At 42.0% G+C, this 19,227-nt stretch overlaps 1 protein-coding gene across 3 annotated transcripts in view; it reads right to left on the minus strand.

Moving 5' to 3' along the window:
- mdga2a (MAM domain containing glycosylphosphatidylinositol anchor 2a) overlaps positions 1-19,227 on the minus strand; it is a 240,961-nt gene that overhangs the window by 146,339 nt on the left and 75,395 nt on the right. For all 3 annotated transcript variants that reach the window (XM_018764196.2, XM_018764195.2, XM_018764194.2), the window contains exon 2: positions 13,740-13,879. In XM_018764196.2, coding sequence (XP_018619712.1) covers positions 13,740-13,879 — 140 coding nt within the window. The remainder of the gene's footprint in view (positions 1-13,739; positions 13,880-19,227) is intronic.

A 19,227-nucleotide genomic window follows, 5' to 3' on the forward strand; every position in this document is an offset into this window, starting at 1 on the left:
TCACTCAGAACTGTTGAATCTCTTTCCACGGTTGAAAAGGGTCTGAAAACTCACCTCTTCCAGACTCACCTCACCTATGATCTCTTAAGTTCATGTAATCTATAAATGTTCAGGTACTTTAACTTTAAAAACATGCCTGTTGAACAGATAAACCTTCACGCAACTACTCGTTTAATGAAATGTAAATATTAAAAAAAAATTGGAATGTTTCAAGTTTTATCCAAGTCGACACAGCTCAAAGTAAACAGAAGTGCATATAGCAGCAGATGAAGAGTTATAGATGCAGACATGTGATTTTCAACACAGTTTGTTTCTTAAATACCATTGTTCTGGTCAACATACGTGACACAAATAATTGCAAACAGAACTGACAGAAAATACAAAAGTCTTGGTGACAGATGGTGAAATGCAAGTTTATGGAGCAGTAATTAGACCAGGAGAGAAGAGGCTCTGAAAGAGATGTGCTTTAAGACCTCTCTTGAATGGTGAAAGGGCTTCAGGACTTGAGCTGAGGGAGAGAGGGAGCTCATTCCAAAACATCAGAGCCAACACTTAGAACCTTTGGGCTTTTTACTCTGAACCTCTTCTGTGAATAAAAAGCAGAAAGTGCAGTTACATGGGTGTTTATCTGTTAGACCTAACACAGGACCCTAATTATTAGTGTTACTAATAAGCTTTATCTATTTGATAACTTAAAAAATTATTTAAAATTGTAGATAATCCACTTTGCAATGATTTACCCTTCTAGACACTGATCTTACTGTATCAATTCGGGGTGAGTACTTTGCTGAAGGGTACTTACAGCAGGAGCAGGATTCATGCAGGAATCGTGAGATTACAAGATGAGAGCTATAACCACTGGGCAGTTTGAGGCTCTTTTTTCTCACCGCTGAATATACAGTACAGGGGCGGGCAGCGGCAATCATAGTGGATAGAACTGGCTAAAACAACTACTGTAACACCTTTGCCCAGGGTACTCTCGCTAAATTGCTGCAGTAAATATTTCCCAGTTGTATAAATGGGTAAATCATTGTAAGTAGCTTAATATTGTAAGGTACTTTGGAGGAAAGTGTCAGCTAAATGAATAAATGTAAAGGTACATAATGTACGCAATATGCCACTTGGTGGTTATGAACAGTCAGCACTCACCACTTCATTAGGCTTCGTTGTTTCTCTCAACCAATAACAGCACTTTTTTATTATTTTTTTTAATTAACATAACAGCATAACAAATAAATACGTAAGTAACCCCAACAATGTAATAAATTTTAAATTTCATGAAAGGGTGACTTATTGTTGGTATTCATAGCTAGATTACCCCAGGTCTTAAGGGATTTTCAGTAGAATTATACTACTTATTTTTGGAGACATGCCCAGTCATCTCATTTGTAAAATTAAATATTCTTGAATTTTTGCTAGTACATCAGCTGGTGGGGTGTGACTGGGTGTTTGTGCGAGGCGAGGACTTCACACAGGGTGCACCTGAGTGATTAGGAGCTGCTGCGACCCCCCCCCCCCCCCCCCCCCCGATACCAAATGCTAGGCCTGCATTGCTGCTGCCATTTTGTGGTTAAGGCTGCTCTTCACTGCCTTTCCCACAATGCCCTGAGTGAGGGAAGGACAGCTAGCAGCCCGGAGCTTAGAATGCAGAAATCAAAGCCTTGCAGCAGCTAAGCATGAATTTTGTCCCTATAACGCATGCTGTATAGTTCTCAGTGGGCATTCAAAGTCTGGTCTTGCCCTGTTGTTTACTCGGATCAAGGCAGCAATAAAAAACTGAATCTTCAGCTGGGTTAAATAACATGAAAAATTTGAAAATGTAAGCACCGCAAATCCCTCTGGATAAGGGTATTAAGAAATCAATGAAAAAGAATAAATTACCATAAAAATGCTATTAAGATTTTAGTAGTCGACAACCACTTACTAATAGCTCTGTATTGGAAGCAGGCTGTACACACACACACACACACACACACACACACACACACACACACACAGCAATGCTATTAGCATGTATTGCGTTTTAAATGTGCTGCTGTTTGTTAAAATAGGCCATGAAATAGAGATGGCAGTAACCGGATGGAACAGTGAGGGGAATGACTGCCTGCGTAGGTTTCATGTAGGCTTCCCAAAAGGACTTGGCACTGAGCACACAGGTAGACCCTGAACTAACAATATGTGTGACTTACAATGACCCGGGTTTACAATTTACATCCTATCAACCTTATTATATTATTTTTAAGTCCTAGCTTTTGTAACCTTTAACATTTGTAACAAGCGCTCCACCTGCTTTATGATAAAATCGGCTGTCTGCGCTGCTGCAGGGCACCGTATTTCTTATTGACTCAGTGTGTCAATCAGTCACTGTGCTTTATTTACAAAAAGGTTGTTTTATATACAGAATGTTTCATGTGTGGTTCCATTCAAGTTGCAAATGACTGAAACATGAACACTCTGGAGGAGCAGAAAAGAAAGAGAGAAAAGAGATTTGGAAATGCAAGTGAAAGTAGTGCAGAACAAAAATATAACTGAGCTGTTACTTATGTTGTTATTGTACATTAGTATTAGCACAAATGATGTGTGAAAGAAGTGAAAACTATAACAAAGCCATAATAGAAAAAGTTGAATTTATGCAAATTAATGTCTTATACAGACACTCCACTACTTACGTAAATTTTCTTTATGTAAATCTGGATTAACGTAAAAATTCCCAGCATACAAATTATTTATGGATAGTGCTTACACAAAACATCTGAAATATGTTAAGCACAAGTCGGTGTAGCGAGACAAGCCAGGAAGCTGCATCTTCCCACTGTCTGCGTATTTTAAGACGTGAAGGCATCTCTTCTTGTTAGTGTAGTGATTTTTTCGCATATTTTTTACCCATTTCATTATTCACAATGTCTGGTAGTAAATGCACACTTGAGGGATTCAGTTACTGCTGAATCGCTGTCCACATTTAAAAAGGTTCTTAAAACTCACCTTTTCCGGACTTGGACTATGATCTACTAAGTTCATGTAACGTGTAAATGTTCATGCACTATAACTTTGAAATCATGTTTGTTAAACAATGGATAAACCTTCACACAACTACTCCTGTAGTGTAACCTAAAGGTTTTTATATTTAAAAAATATACTAGAAAAGAACTGTTGATATTTGGATAGTTTTATACAGCTACTCGTGTGATGTACATCAATTCATATGGTGGTAAGAAACTAACTGTACTTAAGAATCACGCGTCTGCATCTAAGTCTCTTTCTACTAATGTAATGCACACATTGTATTTTCTATGAGATGCATGTCGCTTTGAAGAAAAGTGTCTGCTAAATGAATACATGTAAATGCAAGGAAAACGAGAACCGTCTCGCAAGCGTACAGCAATGGATTTGAAGATGAAATATAAAATAACGAGGAAGTATGAAGGTGGACAAAGATTTTCATCTATAGCACGGGAACCAGGTTTAGCCGTATCGACTATAAATACAGCAGTGCTGCACGTGAAAGAAACAGCTAGCATGAGCGCAACAATAATAATGAAGAAACGTCAAGGTGCAATAACAGATGGACAAAATATGTTAGGTTGAATGGTGGGGGAGGAGGGGGAAACAGGCATACTTAAATTTCGACTTACGTGAGGAGTTGAAGAATAGTCAATTTGCTTAAGTCGAGGGATGTCTGTATATCCTTTTTATTTGTGTAATACAGTATAAAGGCACTTGCTAGTTACGACAAAGTCAATTTACTAGCTACTGTGTCACTACACATACTCTATATATTAGAATCAGAATCAGAATCAGAACGAGCTTTATTGCCAAGTATGTTCACACATACAAGGAATTTGTCTTGGTGACAGGAACTTCCACAGCACAGACAGAATGACAGTGGCGAGATAGATGAGAAGATAGAGTATGTGAATAAGGGATGAACAATATATAAAAATATACAGTACCCAATATTATATACAAGAGTGTGAGAAGAGATATGATGTGATAAAAAGTTATAAATATAAATATAAATAGCATTATGTATTGCACTGGTTTACTCTCTAGGGGAGAGATTTAGGTGTTCATGAGGTAGATGGCCTGAGGAAAGAAACTTTTCTTATGCCTGGCTGTCCTGGTGCTCGGTGCTCTGTAGCGCCGGCCAGATGGCAAGGGTTCGAAGAGGAAGTGGCCTGGATGTGAGGGGTCTAGAATGATTTTGCTAGCCCTTTTACTGACTCTGGACGAGTGCAGTTCTTGGAGAGCTGGGGGGGATGTGCCGATGATTCTTCCAGCAGTCCGAACTATCCGCTGTAACCTTCTGATGTCTGATTTCGTAGCTGAGCCGAACCAGACAGTTATAGAAGTGCAGAGGACAGACTCGATGACTGCAGAGTAGAATTGCATCAGTAGCTCCTGTGGCAGGTTGAACTTCCTCAGCTGGCGAAGGAAGTACAACCTCTGCTGGGCCTTCTTCACAATGGAGTCTACGTGGGGCTCCCACTTCAGGTCCTGTGAGATGGTGGTGCCCAGGAACCTGAATGACTCCACTGTTGCCACAGTGCTGTTCATGATGGTGAGTGGGGATAATGCTGAGGTGTTTCTCCTGAAGTCTACGATCATCTCCACCGTTTTGAGCGTGTTCAGCTCCAGGTTGTTATGACTGCACCAGACAGCCAGCTCTTCGACCTCCTGTCTGTAAGCAGACTCGTCACCATCCCGGATGAGGCCGATGAGTGTGGTGTCGTCTGCAAACTTCAGGAGTTTGACAGAGGGGTCTTTAGCGGTGCAGTTGTTGGTGTACAGGGAGAAGAGCAGTGGGGAGAGCACGCATCCCTGGGGGGCACCAGTACTGATCGTGCGAGTATTGGATGAGAATTTTCCCAGCCTCACTAGCTGCTGCCTGTCTGTCAGAAAGTTGGTGATCCACTGACAGATGGAGGTGGGCACAGAGAGTTGGGTTAATTTGGACAGGAGGAGGTGTGGGATGATGGCGTTGAAGGCTGAGCTGAAGTCCACGAACAGGATTCTGGCATAAGTCCCTGGTTTGTCCAGATGTTGCAGGATGTAGTGCAGTCCCATGTTGACTGCATCATCCACAGACCTGTTTGCTCAGTAAGCAAACTGCAGGGGGTCCAGCAAGGGTCCAGTGATGTCCTTCAGGTAGGCCAACACCAGTTTTTCAAATGACTTCATGACCACAGACATTAAGGCGACAGGTCTGTAGTCATTAAGTCCTGTGATTTTGGGTTTCTTTGGGATGGGGATGATGGTGGAGCGTTTGAAGCAGGAAGGAACTTCGCACATCTCCAGTGATCTGTTGAAGATCTTTGTGAAGATAGGGGCCAGCTGGTCAGCACAGGTTTTTAGGCAGGCCGGTGTGCAGGCCGCTGCACATATATTTTAACATTAAAGACATATAAAGCATTTTCATTATAACTCCACCAATATACCACCTTCCTCATGACTTTTTGATGGCCTACTCTGTACTGTCGGTCAGTTCCAGCCTTTGCATAAGCTGAGCCAGAAGGTCAGATGTAGCAGTCTGCTATGACTCAACTATGAACAGTTCACCAGCAATTTAAGAGCAAGACTCAACTAAGAAAGTGCACAAGTGGAAAAGTGCACGCATCCAGTCTTGAGCATGAGCGATTATGGCTACTGAATGCAAGATATATTTGCACTTAGGCTTTCATATTTAATTCCAAAAGAACATCACAGAGTTTTCTCAGTGTTCAAAATCAGGACTTCAAAAACTATTCAGATTTCTACAAGCTGCAGCACAAACAAGCCAAACTGTTGGGCTCCTAGCAGCGTTCTGCTTATAAAGGCAACGATACCGTCCCAGGGGGCAGTTTCACTGGGAGCCTACATAAAGCTCCCGAGCAGCCTTACGGGCGGGATGGTCGCACCCGCCCACCTGCTCTATTAATAGACTGCCCCTCCCCCTATGGTCTGCCACCTGCCACCCTGAGCTGGAGGACCAGAACTGACGGCACGAAAGCGCTGGTGGGCAGGAGCACATTGACGGCACAGTGCCGGAGCACAGAGCCTGTCCGGAGACAGCACCGCCTGCTGACGGCTGATCTGACGAGGCTCTACTTCACTGCTGTTTTTCCATATCAAAGAGGAGGTGCTTAGAGCAAGGGGAGCCAGACATTTGGAGCACAGTTCCAACAGTTGACAGTGAAAGGGGACTGAGAGTGACAGGGTGGGGTGGGGAGGTGGAGTATACGAAAGCCACTCGGCTCAAGAAGGGGAAAATTCACCATGACGCGAGGCTGGCTTTGAACCGCGCCTTTGATCTGGGCCTCAGGCGGTACCCTTCTTGCATCGCCGCTCCGGTTCGAGTGCGTGGGCCGACTCGACGGAAGGCAGGCTCTCGAGGGCTTGAGTCCCGCTGTAGCTGACGTTAGCCTCAGTTTAATCGGGTCAACAGCAGCCTTTCAACACCCACCACCCGGTCCAACATGAGCCTCAGTCAGGAATGGACACCCTCATCCAGCTTCACATACATAAGCCTTGAGAAAAACATACAACATCGCGACAGGAAAAGACAACAACTCCCTTAGACCATTCATAAAGTAAAAGCCACCCCACATGCTACGTTGTGTTCGGGAAAAACTCTTTGTAAGGGCAATCCTTATAAATTCAGCAGTAAAAATTATGTTAACATTAACATTTTGTAAATTAATATTGACACCTGAAATAACACCAAATCCCATTAACCTTTACCTTTACTTCAATAGTTAACGTTAAAAACACGCTTTACCTCCATTAATTACTCCATAATACTATATGGCTGTCCACCTGAACTCATTCAGCTCATCTGTACGTATTATGCACCACATACTTAAACGTTCACCAACTAAAAATAAATAGAAATCATATTTTTTTAACTGAATTCAACCATTAAGAATGAAAAACAGAATCAGTAAAGCCATGTAAATGAATTAAAACTCAGTAAACAAGTAGAAAAGGTTTCGACAGTCCAAACGGGACTATGATGACAGAGCGCAAACAAGGGTGTAGATTTAAACGTAAGGGCTAATGGATGTTGAGAAGTTAGCACAACACAAGCCAAACTATAACTGAAAAGATGACTACATGGTGCCTCCGACTTTGCACCCTTCAGCTAGCGAGCACTGCATAAAAACAAAATTCAGTCCTCACAAACACGAAGAAATTCCCCATGACCCAAAGCAGGGGTTTTAAAACTCCTTAACAGTGTAATTTCTCACAGCCCGAATGAGTGTATCTCAGGGTATGACTGTATCTGTAATAATGAACAACAGCAACTTTTACATATAGAAAACACAGAACACATCCCCAATGGAATATTAATGCTGCCTTCATGTATGTTCTCATTCATGCAAATTACATTTATTCATTTATCTGTCGCTTTTCTCCAAAGCGACTTACCATGTTAAGTTTACAGTTATTTACCCATTTAAACAGCTGGGTAATTTTTACTGGAGCAATTTTAGGTCAAGTACCATCTTCGAGGGTACTACACCCGGAGATCAAACGTGCGACCTTTAGATCAAAAGGCAGAAGCTCTAACCATTACACTACCAGCTGTCCCTATATTATAAAATTATTCTTGAAGAGAGCACAGCAGTCTGTGCAAATCTGAGGAGCTGAATAACCTGAAGTAAGACGTTCCCACTCATTACTTCTCTAATAGTAGAATAAGAATGTCAACTAGCAGCCCAGAGTACATACTGTCTGCGGAGCTGCTCATAATCCACATATAACAACTAGCCATACATGATTATTTTGTACTCACTTTTCAAAGCCAGATATAAATTCTATTTTTTTTAAAAAAAAGGAAAAAAACAAACAATTAAGCACACTACACTGTTTTAATTTGTTTTGAGCTTAAGTCGTATTTACAAAAAAGGTAAAAAGCAGAATTCGAGAGGGCCTGCAATCCAAATACATTCTTTTTTCAATATGAAAATATGAGATCCTACTTTAATAATGAGTGTGTTTTGCAATACTATTCTGCCTTCTGATAGCCTTATGAGATTTCCACCTCCGTGACCCAACTCAACGCACCTTTGCTTTCCCAAAACATGCTTTCAACCTCAACCCTTGCCAACAACTACTACTGTGACTGGCAATATTTACTGTGAGGTTTCAAACAAACCAAAACTGTGTTGTTAAACAATGTCTCTCTGACAGAGAGGGCAGTTGCCAAAATTAATGGTAAGAGCAGCATGGCTAGACAACAGTGTAACTAACTACTGCGGTTTTTCAGTATAAGATGGGATACAGGCTCGATTTAGAACAGTATGCAAAAGATACTGAGTAACCATTTTCTCATTCTCATGTCAACATTCTGTGCATAGATGTCTTTTCTCGATGCCTAAACAGAACATTATCATGTTTTGTGTCATTTAAGACAAACACTACCCACATTTTAAGTTCAAGATCACTGCCTACAATCACCCTGAAACCCCTGACAAAATAAACACTACTGCGAACTGCCAGGGTGGACTGAGACAACATGCCTAAATCAGAGCAGCTGGAAGCAGGAGGTCATTCATCATGTCTTCTGAATTAAAGGTGCAATTATACTGACCCCTTGCAGATAGCTCCTTGACTTTTTCTTATTTGTGCTGCTGATGTGAATATAAATCCACACCAGGACACGTCACACGTTATGGCTGGATCAAATACAATCTTTCCATCAGTGAAACTGAACAGTTAACATTGTGCTGCTTGCCAATAAACTCAGATTCTCAAAACACTTAATGCTGTAAGCAACAAGTAAGTCTTGTGTTTAGGACAGAGACAGGTCCCCTACTGAACTACAGAAAATTGACAATTCAAAATCTGAACTATAAAACAATGTCCCTACCTGGCTTTCTATTTCTCCACCTACATTTAAATTTATTTATTTAGCAGACACTTTTTTCCAAAGCAACATCCAATGAACTCTATGTAGTGTTATCACCACCTTTATGGTACCATGTGAAAAAGACAATGGCATTGCTCATCAGTGCTCATAATGTTAGATCAATTAAACTTCACAAGGAAAGGTGTTGGAAATTGTCTTGTTTTCTCCATGAATTCCAAAACAGGTTTTAAAAATTTCAAGGGAGGCTTCAAGAAACAATGATGACTTGATGACCTTCTGGGTAAATAGGGGTTAAAGGTCAAGCACTTAGTGAGGAATATATTAACAGGTCCCTGGGAACCACTAGTATTTTCACTCAGCATTCAACACATCCATATTTAATGCAATAGTGAAGAAGCATAGGCCTTCTGGAAATCATACACTGTTAATAAAACAGATTTTGTGCAACACCTATACATAAAACAAGTGCTACTGACATCATTGTAATGTCACTGTGTGTCATGAAAGACTAAAATACACACAAATAAAAGGATTTAAATGTCACATGATAATAAATAGTATGATTAAGTTTTATTATCATTGAGTTACCCAGAGTGACATGCTACTTAATTAGACACTAAAAGTAAAGATTTCTTAGATTTATATGATAAAGCCAAGCTCAGATTTATTAGATACACTACTACCTTGTGTTGGAAATATCTCCATTATGCATTTTTTGAAAATGCAAACATTTTAAAGTTTATTCATTTATTTTTAAGAGCATTTCTTTCACTGGTCTATTATCCTTTTTGACATCTGTCATTGGGGCAGCAAAACGTACTGAAGTAGAATAGAAACTCCAGCTGTGGAGGGAGGGGAGAAGGGCTTTATGGAGCCATATGCAGTTGGAGCATTTTCCATTTACTAGCACTAAATCAGGGACATTTACTGAAAATACCTCACAAACAAATAGGTGCATTTCTATTTAGACACTATTTTGAGAATGTACTTAAATTAACCAGATGGCAACAAAGCTATTTACACTATGTACTGTACTGGTCAAATCCTCTTGTTAACCATGGAACACAGTCAGCATTTAAGGTGAAAACCTTTTTTAATTTGTTCTCACAGGATTCTCCATCACCCAACAGCTTACTCTCCTTTCTTTCACCCTCCCGAGCCCTCTGATGCGCAGGAAAACTTGGCACTGTCTTGTGTGTTTAAAGCAGAACTTTAAATGGCAGGTTGCGGAAATCGTATGCTTTTCATTTTCAGTCATTAAAAAGCAGACTTTAACGTTGTTCCATGTTGAAAAAAGACAAATTGCCATCCATGTTCCAAGGACACAGACCCTGCATTATATGAGCAATAAATGCTGTTTTATAAAATCTTGTCGTGAATTGTCAGTTCACGTTAGCCTTATGTGACATAGTTAACAGTACCAAACCCATGAGCAAATCAAAGAATTAAGCTGCATTGTTAAGATTTAATAAATTAAGTGTGTGTTTTTTGTTTTTGTTTTTTTTTTTTTTAAATTTTGTAACATCGTGGATGGACTTACAAGCCATTCTGAGTTACACATTTTGGGTACAAACTGCATTCATACATTGAGGTACAAGGTTAAGATTTCAGCTGATTGGTTTCAAAGAAAAGTTCTGGCCGACTGGTCATCTTAATAACTTCAATCTTTTTCCTTAAGTCAGTTAAGGAGAGCAATTCTTGTTGTAAAACCTGGAACGGCTGTAAAATTTTTACAGCTATTACCAGTCAACATTGGTGCAGGAAGGCTGCACAGAAAGTAGAGCTGCTGTCTCACAGCACCTCGGTGGTGCAAAAGGATGTGGGTTCGATTCCCATTCAGTCTCTGTGGAGTTTGCATGTTCCCCCCAAGTCTGCGTGGGTTTCCTCCGGGTGCTCCGGTTTCCTCCCACAGTCCAAAGACATGCTGTTCAGGTTCACCCATAGTGTGTGAGTGACAGAGAGAGTATGTTCCACTGATGTATGCATGAGTGACCTATTGTAAGTAGTGTATCTAGCAGTGTAAGTGACCCTGGTGAATAAGGTGAGTGTGTTGATAACACTATATAGAGGTCATTGGAAGCTGCTTTGGAAAAAAGTGCCTGCTAAATAAAGAAATGTTAACCGCATGCTTATTAAGGGTTAACTGACCTTTCAGTTTCAAAGAGAATGTAATAAGTATTCTGAACTATAATTTGACAGAGGACAGATATTTACATTCTGTATACTGATCAGTAAAAACCTTGAGATTTTTCTTCACATTTGCACTGTATGATCTTGCGGCTCTTTAAAAACTACATCTACAGAAAGTTTATTTTAACAGGCTCCTTAAACTTACATTCTATATTTCAGTAATTTTCCAAAAATATACTGAAGAACTTGTAAAATATGTTGCAGATGTAATTGCCACTGAATATTAACTGTTCAACTGATCAACCGAATTCATATAATTAAATACTATGGTTTTGAGTAGTTTACTGCTGCAACAAAGCTTCACTGGAATGCAACAGGTAGTGTGTGTTTCTAATGCAAGCAGCTTTGTGTAAAAGCACCTCACACTTGGCTGCATTCAGGCATTCTCTAGATTCGGGTGTGCAACTGTAAAGGTGCCAAAGCCAAATACATCAGCAGCAGAAAATTATTAAAAATGTTCCATTTGTGGATCAAAAAAAGGTTGCCATGAAAGCACAAGGAGTATAAAATAATATTCTCTGCTGCAGATTGAAGCAGGGAATGAAAGAAACGCTGATGGAAAGTTACAGTGCCTGATAATGCTTACGTGAGAAAAAGGTTTCAATATATAGCCTGAAGTGCTGTTTCCTGTTTCCAGATTATCATTAAACTGCTTTTGCAAAAAAAAAAAAAAAAAGAAAAGAAATTGTACATCTCTTACACTGTGATATTTAATTAAGGCACGGAAAATTGTTTATTGATCTGCCAGGGCAATGCACATTATATCCTGTATCATTTTCAGAGGGAAATATTCAATCCAGCTTTGCCAGGCAGTCAAAACTACAGTTACTGGCCACAACCAGGTCACTGAAACATCATCTCAGCGAGATGGAACTTGGGAAAACAGGGGAACACAGTCGGTGGTCTAAGAGTAAGTAGTGAAAAGCAATCGGGGTCTCAGAGCTCGAACCAATCTAGAACCAAAGGCTATTTTATCCAGGCCTCATGATGACATTTTCCTGTGCTTTTGTAACTGCCTGGTCTAGTAACTCGATGTCTGCTCAGCTAACATCTAAGGTATGCAAGTTCTACATCTGAAACAGGTAGAACAGGAAGGTCCTGTCATATAAAGGACCTTCATAGCAAAGTTCCTGTGGCATACAGAAAGTAGCACTGAAGGATGTGAAGCCTCAGAGGGAGGCTGGCAGAGGTGATCGTATGTAATAAGTCCATCATCAGACCTTATTGAGGGTGGTGACACAACACTGGGTCAAAGGTTAGAATATCATTCAAAGAACTGCTACTGTTTTCATATTTGACAGGAATTAGAATGCATTTGAATGTTGTCAAGTCAAGCCCAGTAAATATAAAATGTTTCTCTTGACAATTATGAAACAACTATACTGTATGTGCACTGCTGCTGATTTTTTTTACATCAGAATATAGAATAGAGACACCCCTCGACGTATGCAAACAGACCATTCAACCCCTTACATCAGTCACAAGATTAGTATGTCGGATTCCCGCTCCTCCACCACCATTCACACACACATTTTCAGAACCGCTTGTCCCATACGGGGTCACGGGGAACCGGAGCCTAACCCGGCAACTCAGGGCGCAAGGCTGGAGGGAGAGGGGACACACCCAGGACGGGATGCCAGTCCATCGCAAGCCACCCCAAGCGGGACTCGAACCCCAGACCCCCCGGAGAGCAGGACTGTGGTCCAGCCCACTGCGCCACCGCACACCACCGTTCAACATAACATTAATTTTTCCATCTCAGTTGTTGCACCTTGATGTTTCTTCGTTATTATTGTTGTCTCCATGCTAGTTCCTTTCACATGCAGCATCCTTCACTATTGTATTCACAGTCGATATGGCTAAACCTGGTTCCTGTGCCACAGACGATAATCTTTGTCCACCTTTACAGACACACACACACACACACACACACACACACACATTATCTGAACCGCTTGTCCCATACTAGGTCGCGGGGAACTGGAGCCTAACCTGGCAGCACACAGCGTAAGGCTGGAGGGGGAGGGGGAGGGGACACACCAAGGACGGGACGCCAGTCCGACGCAAGGCACCCCAAGCGGGATTCGAACCCCAGACCCACCGGAGAGCAGGACCCAGTCCAACCCACTGCACCAACGCGCCCCCCCCCCCCCCCCCCCCCCCCCCCCCCCATCACCTTTATACTTCCTTATTATTTTCAATTTTATCTCCAAATCGATTGCTGTACGCTTGTGAGACAGTTCTCATTTTCTTTCAAGTGAACATTTATCACCAGGCATTGTGAATAACGAAATGGCTAAAAAATATGCAAAAAAAGCACTGCACTAACAAGAGGAGATGCGTTCATGACTCAAAACACACGGAAAGTGGGAAGATGCAGCTTCCTGCCTTGTCTGGCTACGCTGAGTTGCGCTGAACATATTTCGGATGTTTTGCATAAAATAAAAGCGCTATCCGTAAATAATGTGTATGGAGGGAATTTTTTTTACGGAAATCCAGAATTACGGAAATCAAATTTACGTAAATAGAGGGGTGTCTGCATCTCAATAAATTGCAATTCTCCTGAGTGAATGTAATGAATTCTCTCATAATATTGCTTTCCTAGCACTCGATATCTCACACATGACATCTGCACTGAAAATAGTTCCTACTGTGAATGATACGCGAGATCCATGCTTAACGCCTCAGCAGTGGGACTCACTTGTGGTCGCGGGTGGCCAGTGACCAGGCAGGCCAGCTCAAGGGTTTCTCCTTCACGGATAGTGTACACCCGCTCCGTGTAGCGCTCTTCCTCGATGTTGCACGCATGGCCCGAGTGCACAATGCGGACTGTAGGAGGAGCTGTGAAAGGAATGAAGAAAAGGAGACATCAGAGATGGCCCAGGGTCACATACTTTGTGCTACAGCAGTAGGTTCAGTCAGAGTCCCAGATGTGACAGAGCCACAGCTGCAAACTGTTCGCAGGTGTCCTTGTGAGCCCTGCTGAACCCACAGCTGCAGAAACAACAACAGAATGATCGAAAACATAAAACTCCCTATGGCCCGATGTTCAAGGCAACTGTACTACAAAATGAAAAGCACAACATTCTCTCTTGTAGACCACTGCAGTACGTTGAGCCTTCTTTCAGCATAATATCTTCATGTTTAGCATCTACAGCCAACCTGAGGACATCTTTCAGCCATATTTTTGACAGAACATCAACAATTTGTTCGTTCGTCTGTTTGTGGATGACAGTATCATAATTCCAATTAAATTCTCTTCGGGAAAGCACAACATCTCCTATGCTCTAGCAGGGCTCACTAACTTTTACCTCCAACAGGTATGAACTGAAGTAGATTCTAACAAATCAAGTTCCACAAAATAAACAATAACAGATTATCAGCCCCCCCATTGGAGAGAGAAAAATAAACCCTTTTGGGAAGATCTGATGAGGCAGAATTCCTGTGAAACTGATTTTGGCATACTTCAGTGCATCTGAACAAAACCACTGCAATAATGCTGATATAATATTGAAATTAAAATATTACAGCACCAGTCGAGCCATATAAATTCTTTCTATGATACTGTCCCAACTGGGCAAACTGTACTTATGTTTAAAGAAGACATGCGTTCTGAAGAACCGATCAGAACAGAAGTTAAAATCCAGGTATCCCTAGAGCACTGAAGCTTGACACGACATTTCAGAACACTTCAGCAGTGAGAAATTACACCAACGCAGCATAAGTGACGCACTGCTACAAGACATCAATCCTGCTTCTCAGTCCTTGGCTCAGTAAGCATTTTGTGGCATGCGGTCTTCATAGTGAAAAGCAGACCATGATGACAACAAGGACAGGAGCCAGGCCGCGTGGGGAGCAAGCTCAAGCTTCCCCTCAACAGAATGGTGAACAGCAGTGGTTACAGCTGTTGCCACCTTTGGACCCAAAGGTCGCAGGTTTGGATTTCATTTCCAGCTGTAGTACCCTTGAGCAAGGTACTTACCCTAAATTGCTCCAGTAAAATGACTCAGTTGTACAAATGGGTAAATGACTGTAAGTAGCTAGAAGTTGTAAGTCGCATTGGAGAAAAAGATCAGAAAAATTAATAAATGTCACTGTGAAACTCTCCGTCCAGGAAACCAGGGGTACGGGTCACCCTAAATGTTACATCAAATGGCCTTAATTGTAACTCATAAGGTATTCGCATGCAGTTCACCTGTTCTACGGCCTCCAGAGTGTCTTGTCGCAGGCAATTCTGTATTAAGTGCTATGCTGTTTCGTACATGTTCTGCCTTCCACCATTTTGTCTATTTGGTGACCTTCAAAGCAACATTACGGACAGGCGGGTATGTTTTCACAGAACCCTTCAGCCACGAATCTTTACCTGAAGGAAACACGTGGAGGAGAGCAGAGAGTTTCTGCTCTTAAAGATAAACCTAAGCAAATCACAACTGAAAAAACAGCTTTTTACTGTCAGCTATGAAATGTTTTCAGGCGTGAGCAACACACTCCCCTCTGTCCAGAGGAAATGTAAAGCAATGGCACAAGGACTGCCACTGAAGAGACAAATAGGCACAGGAGAAGAAGAGGCAGAATCCCACACCACCCAGCTCTCGGACAATGCTCTAAACACGTCCAGTAAGAAAACCCAATGGAAAGAAAGATCAAACCAAAAGCATTAATGTCCTTGTGTGCCAGTTGCTTAGGATGCGTTCCAACCCCACTTCTCCAGTGTGTCATTCTGCAAAGCAATGGATGCACACCCCAACCAAACACTCTTAAGAGGAAAGGTTGCTTTCTAAGCCTGAGGGGTAGACATAGTGATGAACGATGGGCCACATTAACATCCCATCCGAGCTGCAACATGAAGGCTACACAAAAAGCTGTCAGACAGAGCCCCCAATTGTTCTGCAAAGGCTCCATGTATGACTTCTGCTTAATGAATCTTTGCCCCAAAGTGTCATGCAGCTGAAATTACGTAAAATGAGAGGAGCCCTGGAAGGTACACAAGCGATCAATAGGGCGGAGGAGGTCGCTCACACTACATGAATTCCAGAATATTCTGGGAATCAGAATCCGCACATTCATGCTTCTTTTGTTACTATTATTTTTATTTATTTAATTTGGCATAAATCAAGTGCAAGGAAAAGTGCCAGCTCTGATCAAATATACAGAAGCTGCCCCAAACAATTGAGAGCTCAGCCATAATTGCCTATTCGTGTTCATTCCTGTTTGGCTGGAACCCTTTTTGACGCTTCACTGGAGAAGCACACTAGGTGGACACGGCTGGTAAAAATGTAAGTGAGTGTGAGTGTGTGTGTGTGTGTGTGTGTGTGTGTGTGTGTGAGAGAGATGGGCTCATCAACAGTCAGTGGCTTTCATGTGTTTCTGTCTAAGGAGGTGGATGGGGGCTCAATTCTTGTCCACCGTAATGAGTCTCCAGTCCGCTCTGCTGGACCTCTACAGTGACAGCTCCATTTAACAATTAAAGCAATTTAGTCGGTGCCATCATTGTACCCTCTGAGTGACTGTAGATGCCAACTGTGCAGTGGTTTTTGCAGGCACCAAACCCTGCTGTGATTCTGAAGCTGGAAAGTTTCCAAAAATGTGATCAACCACAGATGCATGTCATGAGGTAAGGATCTTTCATTATAGCAAAGAAGAAAAGGGGTAGGAGCCTGTCGGTATAGTAGCAGGAGGTTCACACCTTCAGACTTTTTGTAGCCATTTTTCCCTGCTGTAGACATGGTTAAAAACATAGCAATACGTACTTTTACAAGACTTTTTTTTTTTTTTTCTCCAATAAGCAAACAAAATAAGGGCCATAAATACAACGTACATTTGAGGGAAAAAGTTGGGCACCCCGATCAAACGACGTTATGATGATTTTCTAAGTAAAACGAAGTAAGCGCAACTTCTGCAGCAAGCATGACATATTTCTGCACATTAATATTTATTTTCTGAAGTTATCAGATTGGAAAAAATAAAGCATGGACATGTGTAAACATTTGAACACCCTGCCAGTCAGTACATTATTATTATTATTATTATTATTATTATTATTATTATAAACAGTAAGATAAACCCTGTTATGTGGGAAATGGGTGTACAAAAAAAGAGACTATGAAGAGTTTATATTGAAACAGAAAAACCAGGAGTTAGCAACAAATCTCATGAAGTTGCTGAACCCCATAACAGACTGTGGAATAAAGATTCCCATGAAGGGAAATGCAAGGGCACTGTGTTTAATGGAAAACCCTAAACCTACAGCTGATTTATTCTAGCTGTTATCCCAGAGAACCCCATCCACACCCACCACCTGCCAGTAACACTCCTGAAATCCCACTCGCACAACCAGAAAACTAACAAGGAGAAGCATCTCTGTCCCCTAAGGTGGCGTGCTGCTTTCCCCACCCTGCAGCGTCAGCACAAGGGCTGCCGTGGGGGAGCACTGAAAGCATTGCCATCGGCAAGAGGCTCCCCACTGTGCATGATGAAGAGCAAAGCTATTCCCACAGCAGAGGCAACCAATGGAAAGGAAAAAAAAAAACCTGGATTTGGTTGCTCTGCCACTCGGCCCTTCCTGTCCCGCAAACACCACGACCACCAGCACCCACTCTCCCTCAGTTTGTTAATTTCCACTTGTGTGCGCTAGGGTCCACTCATGTCTGGACTTTATAGATTCTGACCCCTTGAGCAGTCTTGCTTTTTCCTCAATCTCCCGTGACTGGCCGCCTGGCTGTTTTACAAGCGATACTACATCAAAAGTGGACCTGGAGAAATGGTGGCAGCAGCTCAGTTCATCAGGTCAGAAACTCCACTGCCCCCATTACTGATGGCTATAAATAGGGAATATGGACAACTACGTGTGTGTTTATGTGCATGTGTGCTTGTGCGTGCGTGTAAGCGATGTAAGTGTGAAAGGGTGTTGTTGGCCAAGAGGCAGTGCTGGTAATTGAGGGTGAATGCACCTGTTTGACCCTAAAAAACTGTGTACATGGAAGGATGGAGACAGTGGCTACAATTGCTAAATGAGAAGTGGGAACAGTGTGGAGTGGCCTCTAAATGCACTAAACACACTGCTTTAGAGTACTTTCTCTTGAGACATTAACTGGGCAAGGCTTCACAAGGTTGTGTTTCCATAGCTGGCCTACAGTCACAGTCATATACACACAAGGCGACAGGAACTATTCCAAGGAACCGACTACTTTTGATAAAAACAAGAAATTGCAGGATTACAGCTGTTTCCTTAATACAGCCACACAGTCTGACCTGATCCAAGGCTGTAAAGTTGTATGGATCGATAGCTCACCTGCACACACACACTCACTAAGGGGTACAGCGCATGGTGCTCCAGCCCAGGCCCACCTGCCAAACCTGAGCACTAGCAAGAATTTCTTCAGGTTTCATTATACTTCTCACCCATCTGCATTCTGCAAACAAACGCTCGCTTACCCCAAACCATAGGCCTACTGGGTATTAAAGAAGCACATGGTAGATGAATGAGCAACTTCTAAAGTTTCATCACAGGCAGCTCTTTTCAACAGTGCAACAAACTTATTAAAAAGCAAGTCTTGAAGGCGTTAATTTAATTTCATGGTACATAAAATCTAATTGATGCTCGACGTTAGCGGCTTTGTGGTTCCACCAAACCTGCCCATTTACATTTCAAATGCAGTTTTTGAACTAATTTATCCCCCTGCCCCCCTTCCCCCATCACAAACACAGCAATCCACATGTCCCTGCTGAAATTAACTATGGGAGACATCTGAAGATATTAAAAAGAGTGGAGGTATCGGTGCCGGTGGGGCGGGAGGCAGCACAACAGCAGTGAGATGAGTGGAGTGCATAACTGCTTGGCTTCGCAACACTGGGATTCACTCACAAACCGAGTGAAGGGTTAGTGATTTCGGATCCGTCCGTGGCTCTGCAAACAGATTGACTTATTATTGAGTCTGTGGAAATTTCCTCAAGTCATCAGTGGAGCAATGAAGTGACAAAACAAAGTCAGCACTTCCCCGAGAGCTTGTGTGTAGCTTCTGTACACAAAACATGGGCGTGCGGAAACATTGCAGACAAATGACGCGGAATAGATGCTGGATGAACATTTTGTAGAGGTTTTTGTGTGGGGGTCTTACCTGAACTGGACAAAGTAAAACTGGTCATATCTGGTTCCATTACACTTACTCCCAGTGACTAATAATCTTTAT

The sequence above is a fragment of the Scleropages formosus genome, chromosome 15 (genome assembly GCF_900964775.1).
Source record: "Scleropages formosus chromosome 15, fSclFor1.1, whole genome shotgun sequence".
In the NCBI taxonomy this organism is placed as follows: Eukaryota; Metazoa; Chordata; class Actinopteri; order Osteoglossiformes; family Osteoglossidae; genus Scleropages; species Scleropages formosus.